Source organism: Alexandromys fortis, unplaced genomic scaffold (genome assembly GCF_014885135.2).
Source record: "Alexandromys fortis isolate MF-2015 unplaced genomic scaffold, M_Fortis_MF-2015_v1.1 scaffold_68, whole genome shotgun sequence".
NCBI classification, from domain to species: domain Eukaryota; kingdom Metazoa; phylum Chordata; class Mammalia; order Rodentia; family Cricetidae; genus Alexandromys; species Alexandromys fortis.
The window spans coordinates 1071121-1092746 of NW_026067948.1; the positions used below are offsets into that span (position 1 = coordinate 1071121).

General features: G+C 40.3%; 1 protein-coding gene across 2 annotated transcripts in view; it reads right to left on the reverse strand.

Moving 5' to 3' along the window:
- The window catches only part of Lrrc40 (leucine rich repeat containing 40), a 29014-nt gene that overhangs the window by 2610 nt on the left and 4778 nt on the right, over positions 1 to 21626 (reverse strand). Inside the window, exons 4-14 of one of the 2 annotated variants that reach the window (XM_050149466.1) lie at positions 20019 to 20148; positions 16665 to 16788; positions 14269 to 14411; positions 12970 to 13142; positions 10912 to 10999; positions 10749 to 10794; positions 9106 to 9217; positions 6919 to 7026; positions 3807 to 3917; positions 2401 to 2478; positions 1526 to 1711 (exon numbers count right to left, since the gene is read on the reverse strand). In XM_050149466.1, coding sequence (XP_050005423.1) covers positions 1526 to 1711; positions 2401 to 2478; positions 3807 to 3917; positions 6919 to 7026; positions 9106 to 9217; positions 10749 to 10794; positions 10912 to 10999; positions 12970 to 13142; positions 14269 to 14411; positions 16665 to 16788; positions 20019 to 20148 — 1299 coding nt within the window. The remainder of the gene's footprint in view (positions 1 to 1525; positions 1712 to 2400; positions 2479 to 3806; positions 3918 to 6918; positions 7027 to 9105; positions 9218 to 10748; positions 10795 to 10911; positions 11000 to 12969; positions 13143 to 14268; positions 14412 to 16664; positions 16789 to 20018; positions 20149 to 21626) is intronic. The other variant, XM_050149467.1, reaches the window with a different exon arrangement.

The following is a 21626-nucleotide window of genomic DNA, read 5'->3' on the forward strand; positions in this document are numbered from 1 at the left end:
AAACAGTAGCTAAATGGTGGCACTGTGCTTTGAACTACCAGCTAGTCTCCTCTCGATTTTACATGACCACACGCTAAATAATAAAATAGATTTGAGCAAGTGAACAAGCAAATTGACAATGACCCATGCCAAGGACACTGCAATCACAGCTCACTCTGTACTCCAAGGATACTGCAATCACAGCTCACTCTACCTCCAAGGACACTGCAAACACAGCTCACTCTATACTCCAAGGGCCATCCACATAAGTCTGCCCTCCCTCCCTGACCAGAGGAACATGTACATAGTTCACTTACACATTTGGAAATAAGACTCAATTTATGATTAAGGGCAAATTGTTTATGAAATTAATGAAATATCTTCAATCAAAAGACTTTACTAACCTAAGTTTTTATGTAAACAAAAATCAAATGGCTCACACAGCATAAGGTTCATCTACATCCTTCAGATATTTCCATGCTACCTATAAATTCTTTAAAAAACTTAAGGTTCTTAACTTCTAGAAAGAAAATAATTGCAGTTGATTTTCGTGGTGCATATGTTCTATATCTTCAAATCTATCCACTCCAAATCTGTCTGTAACCCCAAATTATTGGATTTGCAGCTATGCCCAGAACTGGAGAAAACTGACACCACTCAAGGGGACGAGTCCATGAAGTCTGATAGGGCATCTGCAATCACACTGCAATCAGGCATCCTTTCTTACACTTTCCTGTTCCACACAGGCAGGGGTGAAAATCCACACCTATAACCCAGCACTTAGGAAACTACGGCAGGCAAGTACAGAGCTCAAGTCTAGCATGAGCAATATAGCAAGACTATTTTGTTTCAAAAACTAAACTAAAATAAATAAATTAAACAACCTCCACATGCAGTACTAAAACGCTGCTTAGTTTCCATGGGTACAAATGTTCTTACAGAAAAACATGCTAAGTTTCTCTGTCATAAATTACAGCAGTGTATTTACGAGGAAGTAGTAAATTAAGGTGTACACACTGATGGGGTTCATAACTGCAGCAAACACTGAGGCTTGTTTTACAGATACAAGCAACTGTATTTGTTTCTTACAACTCACTACAAACGAGCAGCCAAAACCACAGCTGCTTTCCAGAATGAAACAGCTTTCAGCTGACGTCTCAGACTCCCTTCTGTTTGCTCAGTCAGACAGACAAAGCTTTAGTACAACTCAGTGAGGAGAGGGACCGCAGGACGGGTTGACTCAGAAATCCCGAGCAAGGCTAAGGAGGGTCAGCTCTTCCCGCCCTTTGCCCCAGTGCAGTTCTGGATGTTAAGCATATACTGGGACAAAAATACTATGAGAAACAGTCTGTTTATACATATATGGTGTTATATAAAGCCAGAAATTACCTGGTGAAATTGAAAAGAAAAACTAGGTGTTTGGTTAACTATTACTGTTACAAGGTATTAAGTCTGTTGTTTCAATTTCCTGCAAGAAAACAAAAGCAAAACAAAACAAAGCATGCAATCAACAAATCAACTGGAAGCCCCCCAGAAGGGAAGTTACCGTAGCTGCACACAGTTCCCGAGCTCTGGTGGGATCTGCAGGAGGTCGTTGTTTTGAAGGTCCAGAGTGCTCAGGTTTTCCATCAGCTTCATCTTGTGAGGGTCCACAGAGCCAACCTGATTGTTGCTGATCAGAACTGCTTCTAATGTGGGGATGTCATACAGAACTGGAGGCAGCACTTTGAACCTATTACAATATAAAAAGGACACCTCCATGTACTGAGCTAAAGGCCAAATCACTCTCAAAAACAGATGACTTAAGTGTGGTTTAAGTCCTATATTCAACTTTTCCAGAAAATAAGAAACCGACTTTAGAGTATGAATTCAGCAGACAGAGAAGGTACTACTGATTATAAGAATCAAACACAAGATGAGGCTAAGTCCCCCACTCACGGATGTGACAGCTCTCTGGGGCTCTAAAGGCTGCTCTCAGGAGGGTACTCTTTCTTAATTTACTTTTATTTATCATTAATCACCTCTAATTAAGTAAAATGTGAGTGAGGTGCTTTTTTTTTTTTTTTTTAGTTTGTTTGCCGGAGGCTTCCAGACAAAAGCGCTCTGAGTTCTTCCGAAGATGACTGTCACAGACATTGGCTTCGTTGTCCAAACCAAACTGTCAGATGCCAGAGACAGGTGTTCCTGGCTAACGTCGGATTTATCTCAGGCATTCAAAAGCTCTCCTCACTTGCCCTACAACAACCACAATTACTCAGCTGAGTTCTTGGAGTGGTAGAAGGAATAACAACCACAACCAGCGTCAATCATGAGAATTCTAAGCAACAATACATTCAAGTAGAATGAAATGAAAATAAAACCTGCCAGTAAGATAAGTAAAATAAAGATTTCTTATTCAGCTGGCCCCCGATGCTTTCTTACCTGTTAAAGGAAAGATTGATCGTTTGCAGTTTTGTCAGTGATGACATCTCTTCAGGCAAAGAACTTAAAAAATTATTCCTAAATTGGAAATCAAAACATGAGTTTTAAACTTTGCAGATTTTTACAAGTTTAAATCCTAGGAGGAATAAAAAATGCAAGTTTTTTATGTTTGTCAATTCTTATTAACCTGAGTGTTCTCCTGCATCCTTCCTTTTCTATGTACAACACTGTCAGCAGAAGCTGTGCTTGCACAGCCCAGTCTCTGTGCTGTCGGACATGAGAGAACATTGAATCCTCCTCGTAGAGACTTCAGAACAGTTACAAAGAGAGACACATACACATAAACCAGACAGCAGCCAGGGGGACCTCCCTTCCCTCTGTTCCATCAGCTTTATACTCTTTTTTTTTTTTTTTTTTTTTGGTTTTTCAAGACAGGGTTTCTCTGTGGTTTTAGAGCCTGTCCTGGAACTAGCTCTGTAGATCAGGCTGGTCTCACAGAGATCCGCCTGCCTCTGCCTCCCGAGTGCTGGGATTAAAGGCGTGCGCCACCACTGCCCGGCCAGCTTTATACTCTTGACACCCCAGAGCAGAAAAAGCTTGCACTTGGTGCAGGCAGGTCCTCCTGCCTCACCTATACTTTATGCCAACTAAAAGCATTCTTGCTAGCAGGAAGCACTAGGAGAAGTACAGGCAACACAAACAGTCTACAACAGATACAGTATCAAGGCCCAAAGACAAACACTATGTAACCCGAGACACTTGGTGTCATCTATGAGCTGTCAGCTTCTCCCTGCCTTTGTTTAAATCAAGCTTGCTTAGATTCCCACAGAGTGTAAGGCAGGTTCTAGCTCTGCTCCAGTCAGGGCTCTTCTGCTTGGTTCTGTCTCTTTAATGTCCCAGTAGGAAGCAAGCAGGCACTGTAGAGCAGCAGAGGGGATGCTGGTCTGGTCTCCATTATCTACTTCAGCAATAAACAACACGAAGGAGAGACATTTTCCATGTGCTAACTGTCATTTCACTTAGACAAGAATTTAAAGAATATTGATTAAAAAATGTCTTAGGTAGGGGGCTGGAGAGGTGGCTCACAACCATCTGTAATGAGATCTGGTACCCTCTTCTGGCCTGTTGTAGGCACAATGCAGACTGAACATTGTATACAAAATAAAGTGAGTGCCACAACACCTGGTTTAAAAAAAAATCTTAGATATTTTTATCTCATAATCTAAGTTATAAAATATTTACAATGGAAGTCTGGTTAAAATGTCTAAATAACTTAATTTTATAATTCCCCTAGCATAGTTAGAACACCGAAGACCAGGTTCCACACTCACCAATGAAAACATGATACGAAAAATCAGAAATCAATCATAACTTTTAAAGTGTCAAGTAACAGTATTTTTAAGTACCTTAAATCTAAAAATGTCAATTTCTGAAGCAAGCATAACTCCTGGGATATAAAGGAAAGCTTGTTAAAACTAAGGTTGACATCTGATACCATCTCCTTCAGCTCAATAATCCTGAAACAAAAACAATTATAACTGTTAGTACTAATTCAAAAGTGAAACAATCATAGGAGAAGGAACAACATCCCTTCTCCTTGCCATGACTTTCAGGATCTCAGTTCCTCACAAAAATTTCAGACTGGCTGTGTAAACTCAAAATTAAAAACAAACAAAACAAAAAGGTCTTACAGTGATCTGACCAAGGTGTCAATCTGACAGTAAATGCATAGTGAAATTTAATTTTTAAAAAATCCACTGATTATATATTTAATGTAATTAAGACACAAAAGAAAAAAATCAGACCTGGGTGCTACCATAGTACAATATTTTATTTCGGCAGTTAATTGAATTCATAAAATATATTGCTAGACACTAATAATATAGTATTTTAGACAACACACATACTATTCATATGCAGACACCTCAAACTATTTTTAGGGATTGGAGAGATGGCTTCGTCATTAATAATACTGGCTGCTCTTTCAGAGGACCCAATTTTGATTACCAGGACCCACGTGGTGGCTCACAACTGTTAACTCCAGTTTCAGGGCTTCCAGCACTCTCTGTCCTCCACCAGTACCAGACATTCAAGTGATTCCAGGCAAAACACCCATACACATAAAAAAAATTTATTTAATTTGACATACCACCTTCTAATAATATTAGTTATGTAAATTATCATTAAATCCAATCATGGTTAAAACAAGATCTGAAGCCGGTTTCTAGGTGTGACAAGTCTTTACCCCAAAGCAGCTTAAGTTGAAAAAGAAGGCTTAAACATCTGTACTAGACCTAATCAACTTTGGTCATTTTAATTATATGACTGATAAAATCTGCCAAATAAAATGAAATCATAACAGCACTTTCTGGTCCATCACATTAGCAAAACAAAGAAAAGACCATCACAGCTAGTGCTGAAGATGCAGGGAGGAAGGGAGCGCCAATGTGTAACCGACAATATTTAAAAAGTAATTGGATAGACATGCGTCAAGGGCCATATCCCTCAACACAGAAATTTTTCTGGAAATTTAGCCTCAAGAAACAGTGTTTTATTTACTGCTATAAGTAGGTAACCTAGTACATGCTAAATTAGACTTTAAAAATATTACTTATGAAATATTGAAATACAAAGGAAAAAGAAATTGAGAAATACATATTGTAAAATAAAGCAGTCGAGAAACAAAGTACACATAAAATTGCAAATGTCACTAAGATAACATCTATATCAGTGATAAGACTGTATGCCATGTCCTTCCATTTCATCCAGTATTTTATGAATATTCATTATGAATTAAAAATTTTATGTAAGAGAGGGAGAGTGGATTAGAAGCACTCTAGAGCAAGGCAGTATGTGCTGTCTTCTCTGGCTTTCTAAGCTGCTTTTTAAAATCAAGCATCCCTGGTAAGAGAAGACAACTGTGGAATAAAACAGAAGCCTAAGCAAGTGAGCGAAGCCAGGAGCATTTCTTCCAGCATCCACCTTTACTCCAGTTAAGTATGATGTACTTAGTACACACATGTGATGTGGGATGCCCTCTGTATGCTATGAATATGTTTTATTACCACTGGTTAATAAAGAAATTGCTTTGGCCTATAACAGGGCATAATATAGGTAGGCAGGAAAACTGAAACAAATGCAGGAAGAAAGTAGGCAGAGTTAGGCAGATGCCATGTAACTGCTGAAGGACAAAGACACCAGAACCTTATCAGTAAACCAGTCTCATGGCGAGATACATATTAATAGATATGGGCTAATTTAAGATGTAAGAGCTAGCTAGAAACATGCCTGAGCCATTGGCCAAGCAGTGTTGCAATTAATATAGTTTTTGTGTGATTATTCAGGTCTGGGCAGTTGGAATATGAAAAAGCAAGAGTCTCTGTTTACACACATGGACACCTAAAGAAAAACAGAGAAAGACAAAACACAAGGGAACAGAGATGCCACAAAGGCCCACTGATTTATCAAAAAAACTGAATGGCTTTCACAGAACTGCCCAGATTTTCAGATGTCTAAAAGGGCAAACTATAAAATGTATCTTATTTACAGAGAACTCTTGGGATGTAGGTCTTGAAGCAAGATAGCCCATTACAAAAGGAGACCTGTCCCTCTTCTGGTTCATTTTATTGATGGGCTAGAAGGCTATCTGATTTGCTCTCAGATACACATGTGTCTGGGCAGACCCGGGTCAAACTGGCTAACAGAGAAACAGCACACACAGCTGTACTGAGCTTTGACGTGAAACCACAATTCCTCGCTGTGGGCCTGGTAGTGGGTGGTCTTTTATGAGTCTCACTGTTATACTTCATTATACAAGACTGGCAATTTTAGAGCCAATGATTCTCACAGCTAATTCCCCAGTTTACAGCATAAAGCAGGGAATTGTAAGAGCCTGTGGATCTTTCAGAGCAGTGGAACCACGGTTTGCAGCCCCTCTATCATTAACTGCTGGGGAATATTATCTTAAGGCGTGCAGCTTCTGTTTATGCTACACTTGTTTAATTCTGTGAAGCTGTGATTCTTTGCCTGTCTGAAACACCTGATGATCCTAATGAAGAGATGAACAGCCAATAGCGAGGCAGGAGCAAGGATAGGCGGGGCTGGCAGGCAGAGCGTCTGAGCAGAAGGAGAGACAAGGAAAATGAAGAGCAAGAGAACAAGGAGAGGACATCAGGGGCCAGTCACCCAGCCAGTTACGGAGTAAGTTACGGAGTAAGATGGATAGAAGAAAGAAAAGGAAAAAACCCAGAGGCAAAGGGAGATAGACAGCATAATTTATTTAAGTTAAGAAAAGCTGGGAAGAAACAAGCCAATCTAAGACCGGGCATTCATAACTAAGATCAAGCCTATGTGTGTGATTTGTTTGGGAGCTGGGTGCTGGGACCCCCAAAGAGCCAAAAGAGTTAAGAGCAAAAACATCACACAGCAATAAACAGTTCAGGAAACTAACACCTCCTTTCCAAGATGCAACTACAAAAACAAGGCCAACCTGAACAGCGCATCATGAGGCCATCCTACCTTTTGGGGATCTCACACAGCTGGTTCTTACTGAAGTTGACGGAAGTGATGATGTTGCTTCTTGTGGCATCAAATATGTCATCAGGAATCAAGGTTGCTTGTTTATCACTAAGTAAGAAGCAGTTCAGAAATAAAACATTCTCAACTGTCCAGAAAATATGTAATCTCTATTCCCTACTTCTAAAGGCCTTTACAGATTTTACCAACATGTTTATGGTATCTATAGATGAAGCTCTGTGAGGTCAGAATGCCCCACTCATGCTCGGTCACATGAACAAGACAGACGTACTTTCAAAGTTCAGACACTTAGAGAACGCATGGTCCATTTCTCCGCCTATGATTGGAGCTGAATCTGATTTTAAAACCAAGCTTTTTAAAAAAATTTGTAAGATCTGTCAGCTTTGATGGCTGCAGATAATGAGTGCAACCCTGCACTTAGTGTCATATAACCACCTACACAACACCTTCTTGTTCCTCTAGTGTGGCCGACAGGAGGAGAAAGGGTGAACTGACTATCTATGGGACCACACTGATGGCCTTTGCTCTGGGATTGGAATCTGAAAAGCAGCCTTTGATATTTATGCCATGGCTTATGCATATGTAGACATATATAACAATGCCATATGACTGGAGGAACACAGAATAGGTGCAGGGGTTCCAACTCACATGTTAAAGGGTGGAGTGAGAGTAATGTGAATAGAGCTCTTCCCTGCTGAGTGGGTTCCTACCAACACATGGGTGAGGAGCCACATGAGCTCATAGATTCTGTAGAGAAAAGTTAACGGTCTGGAGTCTGTACTCCTCCATCTCTCCACCCTAACACCACACAAGAGAGAGTGTGAGCAAAAGGGCTGGCTAGATGTGCCCGACGAATACTCACACCTCTGCAGGATACCCCTCATAATGTAGGAACTTCATGCTTCCCTTACTCTGTACACGGACACCATCAGTGCTTCAGTGTTACTGTGCTCCCAGAATGCAGTGCAACTATGAGCCATCACCTCAGTTCCACTCACAAACATGAGGTAATCACTTCCCAAACTGCTTGTTAGTCAAGCTTTTCATTAACTAAATGATAGTTCTTATTTAACAGACTCGCCCTCGAACATAAAATTTTCTCTAAATACTAGTGAATTTGAGAAATTAAATACTAAACTGTCACTCATATTCTTGTAATAAAATATCACCATAAAAGTGTTAACATTAATCCACACATCTCTCTCATAGTTTTTTGCAACTAACATTGTTTTGAGTCAAATACTCTTGTAGGGGAGGCTGAGCAGGAAGAGAGAGAACGAAAGGATGCAGCAGCCACCGCCTCCCAGACACTACCCAGAAAGATGGAACACTGCCATCAGGCCAAAGCCCACCTCATTCCCAGTGAGGGCAACAGTATCCTTTAATAAAAACCACACAAAACAGAGGGCTGAAGAGATGACTCAGTCTTTAAGGACATTTGGCTGTTTTTTCTAGAGAAGTCAAGTTTGACTTCCAGCACCCACATGGTGGCTCACAACCTCCTCCCACAATTCCTCTCCTCGACACTCAGGCACTCTACCTCCTTCCCACAATGCCTCTCCTCGACACTCAGCCACTCTACCTCCTTCCCACAATTCCTCTCCCTGGATACTCAACCACTCTACCTCTCTGACTCAAGTTCCTTTTGGAACCCACTTTTAAATTCTCCCGAGGAACCTGCAAAGGGGAATCTGCTCCCATGACTCTGTCTCCTCACTAGCTGTCCTTTCTTTGAAAGACTCTTTCTCAAAAGTTTCCTATGGGCCTTGCAATGCTGTGCAGGTGGACTACATACCTGTACTTAGCTTCAGTGTGACCACAGCGTGAGCACTGAATGCATCTCCTATACAGATGGCCTCCATAAAGCCATATATCTGAATGCTTGGACCACAGGTGGTGGAACTGTGTGGAAGGATTAGGAGGTGTGAACTTATTGGAAAAGGTGTGTCACTGGCAGTGTACTTTGAGGTTTCAAAAGCTCACATCATTCCACTTTGCTTTGTCTGTCTGTCTGTCTGTCTGTCCTCCCTCCCTCTGCTGAATGCTGCTCCAGCACCATGCCTGCCTGCTCGCAGCCAAGACTAACTCTCCGCAACCACTGTTTCAGATGGAGCCTTGGTCATGGTGTTTAGTCACAACACAGAGCAGTAACTAGGACAAACTGCATACCTATACTCTAGCAGCTTTAGTGTGACTATGGCGTGGACATTGACTCTGGATTCACTTGGTAGTGTCATGGCAGTCTCAGGAACAGAATCATTTTGACTGGTCCCACTATCATCTGGAAAAGAAAGTTATATAAAGTGAATACTACTACTACTACAAAGCCATCTTTAAATTGCTAACAATATATAATAAAAGCATACATGATCTCTACATAGTATTAATAATACTGGTACATAGTCATATATTTATTTTTATAATTTATTTTAATTTTATGTTCATTGGTGTTTTTGACTACATGTGTCTGTGGATGTGTCAGACAGGTGTGAGCTGCCATGTTGGTGCCAGGTCCGCTGGAAGAACAACCAGTTCTCGTAACTGTACAGCCATCTCTCCAGCCCAATAGTCGTATGTCTTATTGCCAACAACTCAGACCTCATTTAAGAACATATTAGTAGAAAATAAAGTTCTACAGTGTGGCTTCAAGTACTACCTACCCACATCACCCAAAATCATCCTACTGTAGGGCAATTTAGTTCTTTCTTTCTTTCTTTTTGGGTTTCGAGACAGTGTTTCTCTGTGTAACAGTCCTGTCTGTCCTGGAACTCACTTGGTAGACCAGGCTGTCCATGAACTCCCAGTGCTGGAATTAAAGGCTAGCTGCCTGCACCGCCAGGCAGCTATTTCTTTAGAAAGAATCTTCATAAGATAACTATAGCATCAACAAGAAATCCTTTCTCTTCAGCAAAATAATGGCCCAGTGGAAGGGTCCAGCCAACATCAGAAAAATACTGTTTCCCTCAAATGTCTACCAAATAATATACCTATCTTTTCATTTGTGATACAATAAAGCCAATGATTTCCAATCATTTAAAATATGGCAATTTGAGGGGGCTGGAGAGATGGCTCAGTGGTTAAGAGCATTGCCTGCTCTTCCAAAGGTCCTGAGTTCAATTCCCAGCAACCACATGGTGGCTCACAACCATCTGTAATGGGGTCTGGTGCCCTCTTCTGGCCTGCAGGCATACACACAGACAGAATATTGTATACATAATAAATAAATAAATAAATAATTTAAAAAATAAAAATAAAATATGGCAATTTGAATAATGAAGCTTTTGGATATTAAACCACTAAGATGTTTTACAGGCAAACACAAGGATGTTTTCCTGACATGTGAACATACTCACACATTCAACGACCTTACTAATACGCAGAAACGGAAGCGATCCTACAGCAAAAGCAACAAGAGCTACAGCAGCAGGAGCACAACAGAGCACATGACAGAGTCACATGACTGTGAATCAAATAACTACTTTGAGAAAACTGTTAAATAATTATGCCCCAAGCCAACACAATATGAATATTTCACTCAAAAAACAGAACAAAAGACAGTAGCAACAGGAATAAAAGACCAAGTGAAGCATTAGTAGTATTAATTAAATGTTTTGTTATTTAGAACTTCCTTAGGAGTTTGGTCATATTCCTTTATAACTTTTATTGTTTTTTTATTTTTTTATGTGTGCATGTTTTGCCTGCATGCATTACTGTCAGAGTCAAGAAGAGGGTGTCAGACCCCTGGGACTAGACTTACACACAGTTGAATTAAACCCTGGTCCTCTGGAAAATACAGAAAGAAATGGCAGTACCTTTGATCTTGCTTCGCAGGTATTTTAGGACTTCTTGAGTTCCTTTCTGAAAGGGGGAGAGAGAGGCTCACCGTTAGCAAGGCGCACTTGCAAGGTTTGTGCATCAACATGTATGCCTCAATTTTAATTTAAAAATAAAGTGCTAAATTCTAATAGAACTTACAGCTATAATTTCTCTTCGAATGGTTCTTAGAGGATTTCCTTCTAGTGCCAGGAATTTCAAATGAAGGTTTCCCAATGAGCAGGGCAGACTACAGAACAGATTGATTTCAGGGAAGCATTACATGTATGTCTAAAGCAACCAAAGGCATGATTATAAAGTAACAAATGACAACAACATACCATGTAATAATCTCAAAGAGGAACCATGAACAAACCTAAAATATTTCCCTTCAAGTTCTAAACACACAGGGGCTGGAGAGATGGCTCAGTGGTTAAGAGCATTGCCTGCTCTTCAAAAGGTCCTGAGTTCAATTCCCAGCAACCACATGGTAGCTCACAACCATCTGTAAGGAGGTCTGGTGCCCTCTTCTGGCCTGCAGACATACAGACAGACTATTGTATGCAAAACAAACAAACAAACAAACAAACAAAAAAATAAACAAATGTTCTAAACACACAAAGGGACAGCCAGACACATTTCCAACTTCACACTAAAGCTGCTACAGGGCATCTACTCTATCTGCCCAGTGCTCACAGAGATGCTAAACAACCAGCCATGAGCAATCCCAGCCCAGTGATAAATCAGACTTCACCCAATTACACAAGGGCACCTCCAAAAACTAGAACAAACCCTAAGCTCTTACTATGTAAGATTCTAATTCAGTAGTACCTTACAATCTGTTTTTTCCTTCACTGCTTCTTTAGTGAGCCCAAACTCACCTAGGAAACAGCTACCCAGTGGAAAATGATATGGTGTTTCAGACACAAGAAGGCTGGCTACCTCCTGGCAAGCAGCTCCAGCAGCAGTGAGGAGTTCCATATTACAAGGTCTGGAGGGCACAAACAGCTCCAACGGCTGGAAACCACATCCCCTTTCATCATCCACTCAAAACCTACTGTGTGCCTTGCTGTATAATGCTGAGAGATCTGCAGACTAATCCTTCCTCCCTCTCTCCCCGCTTCCTTCCATTTATTTACTATATATAGAGTTCTGCCTGTAAGTCTGCTGCAGGCCAGAAGAGGGCACCAGGTCTCATTACAGATAGTTGTGAGCCACCATGTGGTTGCTGGGAATTGAACTCAGGACCTCTGATCTGAAGCACTGAGCCACCTCTCCAGCCCAAGGCTGTTCTGTTCTAAACAGTAACTCCCCATTCTTTCTGTACCCCGGTGCTCTTCTCCAACTCCAACATAACCAGCCATCAGCTACTAAAGACAGTCATCCTGGTTCATCTCCCTCATTTCCATCCCCTTCTCTCCGTGGCCACTGCAGCATCACACAGCTGCCAACAAACTGCACTGAGAAATGTTTCTTAGTGACAAATATTACTGCGCTAACTGACAGGCCATCTTTAAAGCCTACCACCCACAAACACCCCTTTCCAGAGCACCACACTCACCACCATCAACGATCTGCTCTAATTAGCTTGCACTCAAGGGCAGTGTCTTCATGGTGTGTTGGTGGCTCTGAATTAATTAAAACTGATTATTTGGCCTAAATTCTTAGACTTCTCTACTTGGACCCTATTAAGAATTCCCAAAGCTCTGTGTGTGTTGTTTCCTCCTGATGTACATACGGATCATACACACCAACTTTCACATGAAATTAAACATCCCAATTTAAAGATCAGCTGCTGGAACTCAGGTGTGTAGCACCAGGCAACTAACCTGCTTCACTCTAGTCTTGATCCTGCCTAAGTTCTCTAATCATAAACCCTTTGTCACCCAAGCACTTATGTTTCTCTCAATTCTAGGTCCATAATCCAAGCCCAATAGATACCTATGAAATATTTGTTCTGTCAAAGCATGAATAATAACTATCTGGAGATGAGGCCATGTGCGAAAATAATTCAAAACAGCCCTTAAGAGTTCTTAAATAAGTCAGATGTGGTGGGTGCATGCTTTAATCCCAGTACTTGGCTGTCAAGGAAGAAAATAATCTTTCTCTCTATACAGTATGAGCTCAATACATAACTAAGAGTTTTGTTAAAGGACTTACAAAAACACAATCCAATGCAGAATGAGTTCAAATTTCTAGCCATTTAATCTTTACACATACCTACTGATGTCGTTGTTGCTCAAGTCAAGCCTTTCCAGAGACTGCAGCAGGGACATTTCCTCGGGCACAGACCGCAGCTTGTTACCCCTTAGGTCCAGCACCAGGATGGCCTGCAGGTGCTGAAGATGTTCTGCGCCTAACATTTCGATCTGGTTTTCACCGAGATGCAATTCCTATGAAACCAGGTATAGGAAATTTCATTCAGCTTACACTACACAATGAAAACAAGTGTGAATACTCCTGGTTCTAAATCACCACAACACAGAGAAAAATCAACACTGTAATTATCATGGTATTTAGATATAACCTGAGAAAATACGATGAAAGGAAAACATTTTTTGACAATTTAAAATAAGCATTGTTCAACCTGGCAGAAACATTCTTTATAACACTAGAACAGAGAAACAATTTATTAGTTACATTTATGTGTATAAATCTATGCACAATACTGATGAAGAACTAGTTTCAGAACAACTGAATCCAATTCAAACTTGTTTCCACAGTAACAAGTGCTACAGAATTATCACTAGAGACCATTACATATACCACCTTCCTAACAGAATTTAAAACTACCAATAAAAACTTACCATAGTGAATGAAATTTCCCAGCACTTTTAAAAATTCACCATTATGATTCAATTTAAAAGAAACATTCCTGACACCAAAAGAGAACTAAGGCAGAGCAAATCCAGCAGGAGGCAGCATTAATGTTACACCAAATGTTAGAGCCAAAAAATTAATTCTGGAAATGTCACTGCAATCAGAAAAACCTGAAAGGTGGCAGAACGAAGAATGAGGCCCACACCTCCCCCACGGCGGCTAAGGGCCTCACACAGCACACGGCAGAGCTCCTCACCTCACTACAAGGCCTCACACAGCACAGCACACAGCAGAGCTCCTCACCTCACTACAAGGACCTCAAACAGCACATGGCAGAGCTCCTCACCTCACTACAAGGACCTCACACAGCACACAGCAGAGCTCCTCACCTCACTACAAGGACCTCACACAGCACAGCACACAGCAGAGCTCCTAACCTCACTAGAAGGTCCCCTCCAGACAAAAACGACTTACCACGTGAAGCACACCAAGTCCTACTCTGGAAAATGATCATCTCTTTCCATCACCAACAAATTATCAGTACTCTCAGTAGTAGACTGAAATGTTGAAAGACATCAACAAAGAAAAATACAATCTATGGACTACTTATGATCAAAGATTAGCTACTTTTTAAAAACCTCAACTTCATAAATAACTTTGGGGAAACACACAATGGTATAAGTATTAACTAAATAGTACCTTTAGTTGCCTAGAAGAAGGAAATTCAGGTAGAACACGTAATTTATTCCTCCGCAAATAAAGCAATTCCAGTGATTCCATGCTGCCCACATCAGGGGGCACAGTCTCTAGGAGATTGGAGTCACAATCCAAATGCTTCAATCCTACAATACATATTCAAAGATAATAAAAAAATACTTTAACACAGAAAACTAGCAGACCTAATAAACATGTCACAATGAAGACTTCTGAGCTTGTTCTTATACATATCAAAAACATGGATGTGTCCTTGAACTGAATGAGTGAAAATTGATTTTTACATTTAATTAAAGATAAATGGTAATGTTAAAAATCAATATTGAATAGTCCAGACCATCTTTGAAATACAGTTAAAAGCACAGGTTCTCTGCTAAGCTACTCTTAAGTATATGAGTGGTATAAGCTACACCGCTCTCAATTACAGTCTTTAAAAGAGCTGAGTGCAACTAAAGGCATCTAAAGATGTATGTATATTTGATGGATGAGGGAATGTGATGAACCTGTCCTATGGCAAGCAGTGGCTTGGACAGATTTGTATCTTTATGCAAGCCTTGGATTTCTCTATACTCTTTCCCATTCTTTTACCTATCCATGTTGCCTCTTCCTTTTCTCAACCATCTTTTCTGTGTGCAAACATACATGTATACATATGTTTGCATACAGACACATATGCTTCTGCATGTGAAGAACAGATGTTGCTGTTCAGTATCTTCTCTTTCACACCCATGTTTTGAAGGGTCTCTTAATGAACTCGGACCTCACTTCTCCTGCACTGAGGTCTACATGTGTGCCAGGAATCCAGACTCAGAACCTCATGCTTGCACGCACGCATTCTGTCATAAGCATTTGATGATGTGAGATATCTTTCTGTATATGGATTTACATTTGGCAAATTAAGTACTCTATCATCTATCCTATCTTTGAAGTCTAAAGTTTTGTATCTAATTTATCTTTTAACCTAACTAAGAAAAACTATTATAACTATCTAGTCTTCAACTCCATCAAAGACCCTAGAAGGATATAATATGACCTAAGTAAACAGGAAGTAGAAGCAACTGCCAAACCTCTAGACTTGACAGAGACATCTTACTGCCTGGACAGCCACCCAAAGTTCTTTTGTAACACTGGGGCATCCATCTTCAGCCTACAGGCTCATAGATTTCCCTAGCTCTAACATGGCTTCCCTAATATCTAACTAATCTGTACAATAAGATCAAACTCTGTATTTAAAGAATGACTTTACTTCCAGCATCTTCATCTCCTGGATACTTCTCCATTCGATTCTGGAGAGAGGGCGTCTGTCCTCCTCACTACATTGTCCTTCTCGTTACATGCTGCTCAGTTCAGTGTAGTGACATTTTTGAAAATGGCAAAGATAAGTAGGATCTTAAGTTCCAGTACTTTAGGTCAAGGCCTGCCCAAAATAATTTCTTTAACAGAAGAGTAAAGCATCAAAGATACACAATTTAATTCAAACTTATCTATAATCAGTTGTATAAAAATCACATTTATGTGATTTTTTTTTTTCATAAAAATCTCTCATAAAATAGAGACTTAAAAATATGAGTAGGAGTGGGGCATGGTAACTGCCCTGTGTAATCCCAGCACTAGGCAGGTGGAAGCAGGAAGACCAAGGCCAGGTCTGAGGCTAGCCTGAGTTACATGAAATAGTATAACTCAAAATCTGTATCAATTTCTCACTATATAACTTTTAATTATATTTTCTTGAAAAAAGTATTAAAGATTATTAGCCAAAAGACTAGCTATGATAAGCGGTTTACAATAGGTGCTGTCGTCCAATCATGAACCCAGAAATACTGTTTTCTGCCTTTAAACAAAAAAGTTTACACTCTAAATCAAGAGCTGAGACAGTTAAGAATACAAAGACAGAGGCACCCAAGTGCACCTGTGTCCTTCAATGTTATCTCTGCAACACTACACATTGGCGATGAGGAACGAACAAAAGCACTCACTTTTGATATTGCATTATTTAAAAAAAAGATTAACACTCTGGGCACTAAAGCAAAACAGGGTTCCCACTTGATATTACTCCCAAGCTGCGGAAAAGCTACAGCTGTATCCCCGCACATCACAAGTGGAGACAGCTGAGGAGGAGAGGATGGTGAATAAACTCACTGAGACAGCAGGAAGCAGAGTCTCCATCAGTTGCCCAGTGTGCACTGTCCTCTACTCCCCAGTCACATTTCATTCTGTCCTGAGCCTACATGGGTTTTGGTAGACATTCTTTAGGCAAACCCTAGTTATAATGGTCTGGAGAAAATCAAAAAATTTTACTTTCTCTATAATTATCCTCTTATTTTTCTAAAAGAAAGCTGCATTAACGTTGAATTCATACAGTACTTAATATGGAGATTTACTTTTCATTCTGCTTATTTCTGCTGGCAAACTTTTCAACTGGTTACTGGAAAGATTGAGCCGCAGCAGACTGGACAGCAAAGCAAAACCAGCAGGCACAGCTGCAAGACGATTGCTTGAAAGATCCTTTAAAGAGAGGAGGAAATGAACCTATCAGTGACTAAATAGCAGTAAACAGATCCATGAAAGAAATTTCAGAGCTATGAAGGAATTTTAACATGAGATGTAACTTCAGAAGAATAGGTATTTTCAACTTCAGCCACCATCTCATAGACCATATTCATTCAAATGCTCCTCTTCAACACCTGCAGGTCCACTACATAGCCACCAAAGTCATGGGCAGGAATTAAAATCAGTTCTTATTTCAAAAGAATTGTACCTGACAGTGTCTACTAATCCCCAGTCTCCCCTCACTATGCAAGCCCTCTGCAGTAGACCATGTGACACAAAAGAAGGTAAAGGGTTAAGTAACGATAGGAAGGGGGTGGAGAAGCAGAAAGAGTGGGGGTGGGTTACACAAACCTAGGATGTATGAAAAATCCTTTTCAAAAAACAAAAAACCCAGTACCGTGTAACCTAGGTAAAAAATACAATTAAAGAGGCCAGAAAGATAGCTTAATGGTTAAGAGTTCATACTGCTCTTGCAGAGGACCTGAGTTTGGGTCCTAGTACCCATGTCAGGCAGCTTTCTACCTACCTATAACTCTAAGACCAGGTGATCTAATGCCCTCTTCTGGCCTCCACAGGTATACACATAAATATAATTAAGAACAAAACTTTATATGCATGAGTGTGTGTGTGTGTGTGTGTATTTATGTAAAATTTAAAGAAAAGGGCATTTTAACATTGGTAGACAGAATTGCTTCCAGAAGACATGGGTCATTAAACAAAAATCTCAGTGCCAGGCATAGCTTACCTCCCTATGAGTTATTGGTCAGAAAGGTCTCAAAGATCCCCCCACAGCAACACAGGCTATTGGCATTGCTTTTGGCTGTCCACCATAACTAGATGGTGGTAAGACCCTATTGTTGAAGACATCATACACTGGTTGCAGGGCAAAGATAATCTGAATTCAATAGGAAATGTCCTCCACGTTGGCTAGCTCTCAGAATGCCAGAAGGTGCAGCCACTGGGGGAGAAAGGATACAACAAGCTTACTCAATACTGGACTGTGCATGCTGCAATACTGATCTGCTAGGCAAGATGCACCTACAGTAGTGGCTTGACTGTTACAAGGGTAACAACAGCTTTATGCTTGGATGTGAGGCCTGCACCACGGAAGAGAATTCAGGCTGGCATTGTAAACACAGTCAAAAGCTCATGGGCACTGGAGGTGAGGTACGGGATCTTACTACTGTGGTATTGCTAAGTGGTCACACTGTTAAACTGCCTTCTAAACGTTTATAAGCATAGATAAGTGCTGCTCTCATCTTGACTACAAAAGTTTCTTGAGGTGGGCCACAGTTACTATAAACACAGCTAGTCAACGTGCTGAAAAACGTGAGTGCTCAGTCCTGAGAGAGACATCCACATCCCTTAAAGTGCAGGAGCACTGGGGAAGAAGTGGTAGAATGAAATGTAAGAGCTGGAGGATGGCATAGCCACTCAACTCACAGCAGCTGTGGTCAGCTGCACACAAGCAAGCCAAGTCAACATTCCAACAGGCAGCACTAACAGAATGCACCAGGTAACACACACACACAAAGGAAATGAAAATGTGAGGGCCTAAGTTGGGCAGTGGTGGCGCACGCCTTTAACACCTGCACTCAGGAGGCAGAGGCAGACGGATCTCTGTGAGTTTGAGGCCATCCTGGCCACAGAGTGAGTTCCACGACAGCCACAGCTACACAGAGAAACCCTATCTTGAAAAACTAACCAAACCAAACAAAAAAATGTGGGGGTATGAGATGGGTTGGGAAGGAAAAGTTGGGGTGGGCATGATCAAGATACATGGCATACATGTATAAAATTTTCAAAGAATAAATAAATATTCTAAAAAATAAAATTGGAAGTCAGATTGAAGGGCATTTGGGAACTCTCCTCACTGTAGTTTTACAGTCTTTGCATAATCCCAAAATTTTTCCAAAATGAGTTACTGACAAAGAAGAGTTTCCAACTAAGAAATTCTGAAACCATGTGAAGAACTCAAATTATTTTAGTAAATAATTTTCTAACTTCTAAACAGTATTAAAATGGTCACCATTTTTGGACTGAGGTCAAGGTAAGATCCAGAGACTGGCTGCTTTGCTTTTCTGGTCTTCAGGTTGAACCCCAATATCTGTCTCTGAGTTTTTATTAATCGTGCCTTAGGAAGGTATACATACAAAATAAATACTTAAACACTCAGAAATAACTTGTCCATTAATAAGAAATAAAACTTATGGCTAAAATAATAACTCAGTTTTCTAAAACATGCAAGGACAAGAGATCAGTGGAAAATAATGAGAACACATACTATGGGCTGAAGCCTCTCAGTCAGAGGACTGAGCCTTCCTATTGAAACACCTTATGGTAGAATCTCACTCATTTATAGAGGAAAAAAAAGGAATGTGCTTTGGAAGCAAACTACCATCTTTAAAATTTAATTTCATTCTTTTTCAGCTGCATGACTTAGGACAAATTTCCTGTTGTTGTATAAGCCTGGGTTTCTCACTGTATTAAGGGTCAGACCTACTTAACTTGTCATATATAAACTGTCTATGGTTTTCGTCTTAAAATTATTAAAACAATATTGTACTGACTTACGGCTGACTCTAGTCAAGGAAGGTGAACAGGCAGCATGAAAGATTTGCCAGAAAAGGTATCAGTCTGAAAACTGGAGTAGACTGGGATATGCAGGGCAGCAGGGCCATCGGCTAGCACAGAAAGTAGACATATTAATAGAGGACAGGAAAAAAGAACTGATGTACTTTGAGGACTGCTCCCCTCTATCCATTAAGGTATAAAAGACTCTGGGATAGGACTGGGCAGACTGTTCAGGGGTTAAGAGCACTGAATGGTGAAGCCCAGGTTTGGGTCCCAGCACCGACATGACTCACACTTTCTGTAACTCCAGCTACACTCTGGTAACTGGAAGAGTGTTAGATACTCTGAAATTGTAATTATGATTTTCTGATTGAATAACGAAGGCAGGTCCATTGTTTCTCTTCCAAACTCTATTTCTGAATTATAACCTAAAATTCACTTGATAACAAAGAAATCAAGTTTACAGTTAGTAACTTAGCAATAATTTCTGGTAAGCTACTCACAAAGTCAGCTGCCTGTGTCCTACAATTTGAATCATAATTTATTTCTTCAGTCTAGTAAAAATTCCCACCAGTCCCAAATCATGCAAACATCAAAGAATCCCCACTTACTAAATCTTCTAGGCTGGAAAGTTGCTCAAAGCCTTCAGGTAGGCATGTCAGCTCATTGTGTTGGAGGTGCAGCGCCTTCAGGTTTTTTAAACTTGTAATTTCTTCAGGAAGCATTTCCAGTTTGTTATGGCTATTGGTTAATAAAATAAATGCTGAGTGACTTGGTAGACTATATAAGATACATAAGAAATACTTAAAGGCATTTTTGTCAACTAACCACATAGACTCATCATAAAAATCAAATGGTGCTATCTGTCCAAGTGTTTATCAAAATCCATATCTCCAAAATATACACTCATCAGCAGAAATCTAAATCAACGAAGTTAACAATTTGTAAACTTTTGGTTGCTTGCTTATAATCTGATTATTTAAAATACAATATGAAAGGGACTTACTGAACTCTTAAATTTTTATATTGTTTGTGAAAAAATGTTTGCATACATATTACAACAAAACTAAATATATTTTTTTCCTAACATTTATTTTTATGTGTCTAGGTATTCTGCTGGATGCATGTCTGTGTGTCTGACGTGTACTGATGCCAGAAGAGTGTTGGATACTCCAAAACTAAAGTTGTGGACAGATATGAGCTGCTGTTTTTCAGATCTCTAGAAGAGTATACAATGTTCTAACTGTTGACCCATCCATCTCTCCAGCCCCTCTAGCTATATCTGACAGAGGTGGGGTTTTAATTTCACATCCAAAACAAAAGCTGTTATTTCTATTTTCAGGTCTGGTAGGTGTGGCAATACTCAATTTGTTTCTATACTTGCTTGGCCTTTTTATTTGAAGTCTTCTAAAGAGACACTCAACCTGCTGATGTAAAAGTTGCAGCAGGACAATACACTTCCTGGTAATTAAGAGACGAATGAGGCCTTGGTGCTGTGGCTTAGTTAGTTAAAGCACCTGTCTAGTAAACAGGAGATCCTGGATTCAAATCTCAGCAGTGCCTTTGGTTTTTGTTTCGATGGTGTTTTTCGAGACAGGTTTCTCGGTAGCTTTGCTGCCTGTCCTGGAAGTCACTCTATAGACCAGGCTGGCTTCAAACTCAGAGATCCGCCTGTCTTAGCCTCCTGAGTGCTGGGATTAAAGGTGTGTGCCACTACCACCCGGGCCAGCAATGCCTTTGTTCAGCATAAAAGTTAGTGCATTTTCCTCTGTTTTTAACTGGAGTTAACCTTTACTGATTACAGGGCATAGTGGTGCATGCCTTTAATCCCAGTACTCAGGAGGCAGAGCAGGCAGATCCCTGGAAGTTCGAGGCCAACCTGGTCTACAGTGCAAGTCCAGGATAGCCATGGCTGTTACACACAGAAACCCTGTCTTGAAAAACACCAAAAGAGATACATGAACAAGTCTCCAGGTGCATCACAGCTTAACTATTTAATTATAAATTTACCCTATTTTCTTATGTTAGCTTTCATATAACAGGGAAAATGAAATACCAGGAACTTTGTATTAATTATATTACACCATACTTTTCTTCACATAGAAAATCACCTGGACCCGCAATGTGATCTAGGGTAGAATACAGAGTCTGACAAGCGTTCAACCCTGCTTCCCCCTGCGGCTCCAGGTGATTTTCTATGTGAAGGAAAGGGATTTCAA